This window comes from Scardinius erythrophthalmus, assembly GCF_964197995.2.
Source record: "Scardinius erythrophthalmus genome assembly, chromosome: 19".
Taxonomy (NCBI): domain Eukaryota; kingdom Metazoa; phylum Chordata; class Actinopteri; order Cypriniformes; family Leuciscidae; genus Scardinius; species Scardinius erythrophthalmus.
Genome location: NC_138239.1, coordinates 27965822 through 27974016, shown reverse-complemented (window position 1 = coordinate 27974016; position 8195 = coordinate 27965822). Strand labels below are relative to the sequence as shown.

General features: G+C 38.5%; 1 protein-coding gene across 1 annotated transcript; it reads right to left on the bottom strand.

The window, feature by feature from the left end:
• Positions 1 to 1836: 1836 nt before the first annotated feature.
• Positions 1837 to 6531, bottom strand: rab32b (RAB32b, member RAS oncogene family; the record flags this gene model as incomplete). The annotated part of the gene is made up of 3 exons (XM_081394119.1): positions 1837 to 1974; positions 4650 to 4927; positions 6318 to 6531. The coding sequence occupies 3 exons, from the start codon at positions 6529 to 6531 to the stop codon at positions 1837 to 1839; spliced, it is 630 nt and encodes a 209-aa protein (XP_081250245.1).
• Positions 6532 to 8195: the final 1664 nt, after the last annotated feature.

Genomic DNA, 8195 nt, shown 5'->3' with positions numbered 1-8195 from the left:
GAGACCAGCACAGTGATGAGAGAGACCAGAACGAGACCAGCACAGTAATGAGAGAGACCAGAACGAGACCAGCACAGTAATGAGAGAACAGAATGAGACCAGCACAGTAATGAGAGAGACCAGAATGAGACCAGCACAGTAATGAGAGACCAGAATGAGACCAGCACAGTAATGAGAGAGACCAGAAGGAGACCAGCACAGTAATGAGAGACCAGAACGAGACCAGCACAGTGATGAGAGACCAGAACGAGACCAGCACAGTGATGAGAGAGACCAGAATGAGACCAGCACAGTAATGAGAGACCAGAATGAGACCAGCACAGTGATGAGAGAGACCAGAACGAGACCAGCACAGTGATGAGAGAGACCAGAACGAGACCAGCACAGTAATGAGAGACCAGAATGAGACCAGCACAGTGATGAGAGAGACCAGAACGAGACCAGCACAGTAATGAGAGAGACCAGAATGAGACCAGCACAGTAATGAGTCAATTAATAAATAATCCACTTTCTACTGAATTTTTCAAAGAGTCACAACTCATCTTTATCAAAACACAATGATACAACAGTGCCTTCTCGTTTGCTCACAATACTCACATGGAAATCTGCCAGAAAATGTAAATGCACTACACCTGTACAACCTGTCTGGCAGCGCGAACAGATGGGAAGCGCTTAGGGCCTAGATGGGAACATTTCTCGTGCCTCTGGGGGAACACAATGCACTGCGCACCATCAGACCTGTACTACTTGATGGATGTTTGTGTACGAGCACATAAATGCATTCAAACCTGCTCTTCCATCCACAGAATTCAGAATCTGCTGGCAGCTGATGCCTACAGTCAGTCCAGGCTGGTGTGAAGGCTTGAACACAGTATTGTTTGCTCAATATAGTACAGATCTCTAGGGGGAGTATCAGAACGCCAGAGTTCTTAACATTCCCTCAAAAATGCACAGCAAAAATGGGTCATGCTCGGAACTGTTTCCTATTTCTGTGACATCAGCCGTTGTGTATGGAAGCTCCCTTTTTGTGTTTGATCGCTCCCTTGACCTGGATAAATAATCATTGTATGAGGGATATTTCACTTCTACATTTTATGTATTTGATTATTTAATAAACTGGATAAATAGGGTAGGGCATTAGCCTATATTAGAGTCTGTTTTCTAACTTCTCAATTAAGTTTGCAGAAATGTCTGAAAATGATGCACTGAAATGGAAATTCTGATTTATTTGTCAAATAATGTAAAAAGAGCTTTAAGATCACAGATAGATTTATTAGTATGCGATCTGATTACATTCTGAGGCATTTACCCTTGATGGGACAACAGAGAGCCTCTACGCCCTGATGAATTTTACCCTGAAGATACTTTTATTTTTCATCAACTTATTTCGATTTTTTTTTTTTAAACCCATTCTCTCCTATTGCTATTTTCCAAATAAACAAATTAACAGTTATGACAAAATATAGGCCATGTCCCTGTGCACAGTCCTTTCTGAAGAGAGAAACATAATGAATCTGGCATCTTGACAGTATTTCTGTTCACTTGATGAAATGTTTTAGGCGTACAGCGTAAGTGTGTACAGCGGATCTCAGTTAGTTTCCTTCCCTGCTAATGTATTTAATAACCAGTAAGTATGTAGCGGATTAGCAGTGAAAATGAGACGCATCGCCACAGGGGTATTTATTAGATAGATACTCATCATGGTACTCGTTCATGGCCCCAAAATTGTTCAGATGAATATTAATCATTGAAAATACAATAAAATACATAAAAAATACAAATTTCAAAATTATATACTGTACAGAAAGAATGATATACTAGAGTTGGACTATAACATCAGCAGCAGGCAGAATTGGTCTTTGTCTGCTGTTTCAGGTTTATCTGCATGGTCTGCTCTTCTTTCACTGACTCCTCATTGGTCTTGAGAATGTGCTTCACGAGGAATTTAGCAGCTTCATACACATTGATATTCTCCTAAAACAAACACAACAGACAAAACACAAAACTTTTATTTAAATTTAATTTTAAATCTAGGTGGACAAGTAGTGACATAATTGTATGTTTTGGATCATATTTTGTATTGGCTCATCAGTGTGTGTGTGTGTATATATATATATATATATATATATATATATATATATATATATATATATATTAGTTGAAAATATATCAGATTAAGTTTCATGACATTCCAATAAATAAATACAAATTGTTGTAATTATGTGAATTAAGTAGTATGAAAAAACCCTGGTTCCGTGAAGGTTGAAAAACATCTCAGGTTAGGACTGCAACCCTGAATTCCCTGAGAAGGGTAAAGAGACGCTGCGTCATGGAGTTGTCTAATAACGTGCTAGCTATGTCAATAATTAGACAAAGCTCTTCGGGAGTAGCTTATCAAAGGGAGTAAATCAACTACAACCTTCAATGTACCACTACTTCAAAGGGGGAGAATATAACCTCCACTTTCATCAGAGGAAAGAGTGGCATAAAATAAATGCCAAAACTCTTGCCATTGCAACTCAACCTCTAGGGAAACTGCAGAGGAGCTTAAGCTCTACTTATTCACCCTAAAGTCATAGGGAAGAATGATTAACCCTATTTGAGCAAAGAACCTATCCAGGAACCGCTAAGAGATTCCATACACTCGTCTAATCAGAGTGCAGCCCTAACAAGAAGGGAGGCCAGCATGGACCAACTAGAGACTTTGCAGCCATAGTGGAGAATAAGGTCCTACTTCAAAACACAACCTTAGTTGGGGAGGGAATAAAAAAAACTGGGGCATTTTGTGAATACCTATCACAATTCCATCCTTCCTGCTCTACCCCACGGGTATCTTGAGTGCAGTTCATGTTTTTTCTTAAGTGCTCAAAGCCTTAGTAATTAATCCTTCAGACTATTAACTACTTCTGCCTCTCCGAGAGAGAGCTTAATCCTTACTGTGCGTTCACACCAAACGCGAATAGCACGTCAAATTCGCGTCTACTTGGGCGCTTGAACATTTTGAATCCATTCGCATGTCCAATATTAATTGGAAACAGAGGTAAACGAAACAGGGGGAATCTTGTGAGTTGCCCATTGTAGTTCTGTCCACCCTTTAGCTTAAGAGCAGATTAGGTAAGGAAGCCTGCCAAATGCTAAAAACTTAGTCATTAGCCTTCCAGGCCACAACCTTCACTATTGCTGCCCTTCCAAGGGGGAGCCTAGTCCTTATTCCTGTTGATCGTTCCAGACACTAACCCCAAGGGAACTGCAGGGAAGCTAAGGTTCTACTTCAAAACCCCAATATAACTGGGGAAGAACAGCTGAAACCTGCCTTTAATAAAGGTGTCAAGGTCACCAGGAGTGCCCTGGTTGTTCACTAGAGTGCACTCCACCCCAGACTATTGCCAATCAGTTTTGGACTTCTTTTCACATCATCCTTTGCCCAGGCTCATTAGCACTCAGCTGTTGCTCATTAGCCTTGTTCACTCTGTCTATAAAAGCCTGGTCAATTTAGTCATTCATTGCTAAGTCTTGCCGTACATCACTCTACAATTCTGAGCGTTTCCTTGTTTCATGTCTTTTTTTTAAATTTATTTTTAACTTCCTGCCCGTTATTCTGGAATACCCTTTTGTCTGTGTTTATTCCCCTGTTGTTGTTGTTTAGATTGATTGCCTGTGTGTATGATCTTTTGCCTGTTTCTGGATTACGTCTTTGGATTACCCTTCAATAAATATTGCATTTGGATCATCATCTTTCGTGTCTGCGTGCAGTACGTGAAAAGGCACACAACCTTAAATTATATGAAAGATAACAAGGAAGGATGCCAAAGGGGCGAACCGCCTCTACTCATTAGTACTGTCACCATGGTCTAACACCTAACCAAAGGGGAGCCATATTCCTGCTTCAGAACCCAACAATAGTTGGGGAAGGAGGTAAATAAAGCATAGTTCATTTACCATGCTCTACCCTAAGGGTACTTAAGCAGCTATCACAAATTTAGCAAGAAAGGCTGCCTAGAGCTGCTGCTCCTCCGAGAGGGAAGCCTACTTCTGTACTTTGCCAAATAGGAAGGGCATAATGCAATGTGCCCAGTAACTCCTACCCAGGCTCTAACCCAAAAGGAGCCGCAGGGGAGCTCAGGCCCTACTTAAAAACCCAATGTCATTGGGTTGGGGGGGTTGGTGGAGCAGCTCATAACTGCTATAGCCAACAATTAGTTTAAGTAGAGCACCTATCCAAAGAAGAGTGAAACTTCTACTTCAGAACCCAATAATAATGGGGAGTTAGATAAACGAAAGATAGGGAGATGTGAATTTCTGCAGTTCTGTTCAACATGCTCTTCCTTCAAGGGGAAGCCTACTCCTCTATATTAACCATAGAGGGAGAAAATGAAAGCAGTGCATAATATAGTGTGCCCAAAAACTTATGATCACCTAGGCTCCAACCCAAGGGTGCCACTGGGAGCTTGAGTCCTACTTAGAAAACCCTGCTCATGATGTCATAGACTGCCATCAGCCAGTAAAATTGCTGTGCTTGGTACACTTGTTCACCATAGCGCCAACTCAATGATGCTGCCTCAAAGTTCCACTTCAAAAAGGGAACCCCAGCTTCCTATCCTAAATGTATAGTCTAAATATGGAAACTAGCATGATAAAAATCCATTCACCTTTGCTGATGTCTGAAACCATCCAGTAAAACCCTTCTCCTGGCAGATGTTCTCCAAAAGAGAGGCATTCCTCTGGCACAATTTAGTCTCATCACATTTATTGGCCAGTAGAACAGTAGGGATTGGACAGCCATTATTCAACATTACTTGGCAATCAAGTTCATGTTTCCAGTTCAGAGCTCCATCCAATGTTGACCCGTTTGTCACGTCATACACAACAAATGCACCACTGCATCCCTTGAAGTACACTCGGTTCAGTCCCCTCACACGCTCTTGACCTAAATAAATAACAGCAAATAAAAATACTTTTAAAGCAAATTTTGGTCCCAATTCTCCAGTTTCATGGAAAAACAGACACTGATCAACTTACTTGCATTTTGGATATTATGTAATTCTTGCCTGGTGCTTTGTACTCAATAAAATTCAAACTCAAACTCAATTCTTTTTACAAGGTTTAATTTCTGTCTTATTCTGCTCCTGATTCTGCTCCTATTAAACATCATATACATTTTAAAATATTGCTGACTACTTACAAAGCACTAAATGGTTTTGCTCCCCAGTACTTGAGCGAACTCTTAACGCATTATAGTCCTTCACGTCTACTGCAATCTCAAAATTCTGGCTAGTTGATAATAACTAGAATATCAAAATCAACTGCAGGCGGTAGATCCTTCTATTTAGCACCTAAACTTTGGAACAGTCATCCTAACATTGTCCGGGAAGCAGACACACTCTGTCAGTTTAAATCTAGACTAAAAACGCATCTCTTTTACCTGGCATTCATATAGAACATTATACATTTCTATTATTCAAATAGTTAAATAGTCAGTTAAATGACTATTAGGCTGCATAGATTAGGTCAGCCGGAACTGGGGACACTTCCTATAACAACTGATGTACTCGTTACATCATAAGAAGAATGGCATCTTAGTCTTTCTGTTTATTCCGAGGTTTACTGAAGTCAGCCGGATCTGGGCCGGATCCAGATCAGATGGTGGACCTGTGCCAGGACCCATCCACAACGCATCCCTGAAGTGCCAGCGTCATCAGCCCTGTGAACTCCTCATCGACACGACAGCCATCGGCACTGATCCTCAACAAACTCGTCTCCATACCGGCGTGATGACTCCGACTTCCAACCAGATGGAACTGGATAAATATTCTGAATGCTCCGATCCAATCTGACTTCTGACCTGTAATGCTGCCTGAATCATAATCACACACTGTTCGTTTGTTGCCCAGAGGAGAACTGGTCCCCGACTGAGCCTGGTTTCTCCCAAGGTTTTTTTCTCCATTCTTTCACTGATGGAGTTTTGGTTCCTTGCCACTGTTGCCTTGGCTTTTGGCTTGCTTAGTTGGGGACATTTAATATTCAACAATATTATTGATCTGCCTTACTTAAGGTGGATGATGACGCAATTTTCTTCTAGAAACAAACTTTATTGTATTATTTTCATGTTATCACTGTGAAGCTGCTTTGATACAATCTGTATTGTAAAAAGTGTTATATAAATAAAGGTGACTTGACTTGATTCCATTTTTCTCATGATGCACATTAACATGATTAGTTTTATGCATTGATGATCTATTATGACAAATCAAAATAACAGATGTAATCTACATAATTCTATTAAAATCATTTCGTTTAAACAAGGTAATACGACTTACCTGCTATATCCCAAAGCTGTAATCTCACGCGAGTGTGACTATCCCAATCGATCACCTTCATAGAAAAATCCACACCTATAGTCGTTTTCAACTCCTCGTAGAATTGATTTCTCACATATCGTTTAACAAAGCTGGTTTTCCCAACTTCATGGTCTCCAATCACTAAAATTTTAAATAAATGTTCAGTGAATCTTAATTCTGAGTCTCCTGGCATTTTCCTTGGATAGTTCTAACAAATCTCATCTGCAACAAATGACCTAGTTCAGGTTTATTCTGCCGTTGAAATCCCTGTCTTGTTTTCCAACTACCTAACACAGACAGTTTCCATACCAGCATCAAAACAATCAAACAAAGAAGTTACATAAAACAGATAAGTCACATAAAAGGTATAAAAGGCCATTTTGAGCATTTCAAATGAAAAAAAATGCATAAAGTGACAGTGAGACAGACGGGTGTTGTAGACAGTTCTTTAACATTGTCATATGAAAGCAACAACTAGTCACATTTTTGGAAATTATTAACTAAACACCTACTGCAGCAACAACCCTGAGAGCTTATTAACATTGTACAATACAGTATTTAACATAAACCCAATAAAACATGCTCACACTATTATAAGCTAAGCAATTCTGACAAATACAGAACTATACTGTATATTTAATCTGTAGAAACATGTAGCTCATCTACATCTATATGGTATGCAATAGGACACCGATGATTCTTTTCAAAAATATAATAGCACAAATGTTTAAAGATAAACTGTAGTTTCAAGACAATAGAATGCAATCTGACAAGATCAGAAACAAACACATATTGCATTGCAAAAGAAAAGAAAAAACGTATAGCATAATCATTAATATTTAAAATTTACAACAACTTTCTATAATTGCATAAAAAGTTAAAATTCTATTAATAATAATAATTTAGTAATCATACAGAACTTAAATGGTCATAACAACAAGAGGATATAACTGTCTACAGGTATGAGGCACACATATGAGGACTCATGATACATTCTGGTGAAACTGCCGTCGGTGGCCCTGTTGAGCATTAGGGGTTCTTGAATCTTCATTAACACACTATCTGAAGCATATAAGTATTCGGAACTGATATGAAAACATTCAACCAACAATAAAGAGAAGTTACTAAATACAGGCATTGAAACTGAAAGATCAATATTGTCTATTGAAAAGGTCTATGTAATAATTCAATCTCTGGCTTTAAGTTATGACCATTTAAATCCAAAGCTATAAATATTTACATTACTTCATAACGTTACAAAATCACATATAAATGGAAGACAATTAATATATACACTTTCTATTGTACTTCAAACACACAAACTATACAAAAATTACATAAAAATAATACAGCATGGAAAAATACAGTTAATATTGACATTGGCACTTAAACACTATTAATTGCTACATTGTACTTGTAGGCATTGGTTATCTACACTTAGTTTACAGCATACATATACTGCATGGTATGATGCTTTAACTAGACCTAAAACTGTTTGATAATCATGTTCATTTAATACAAGTCTCAGTTTTAAAATATAGTTTATAAAAGTCATGTAGACTGATTGTATAAAACACATTAAACACATTAAATTGTCACTCATAAGAGTCACTGCACATTTTTAAAATTTCTAAATCTTCAGTTTCTGCTACAATGGTTATTTTCTGCTGGTCCTTTAGATATTTTGATCTATAATTAAAAGCTTAAACAGCGCAGAATATACAGCATTACAATGACTGGTGTTGTTTTCATGTCAACTACTGCTGCCATACTAAAGCAAGTGATAGTGACAGAAATCAAAGGGATCCTGCATGTTTGGGTTTCTGCTTTTACTCAATTCAGCATTGACATTAAGGT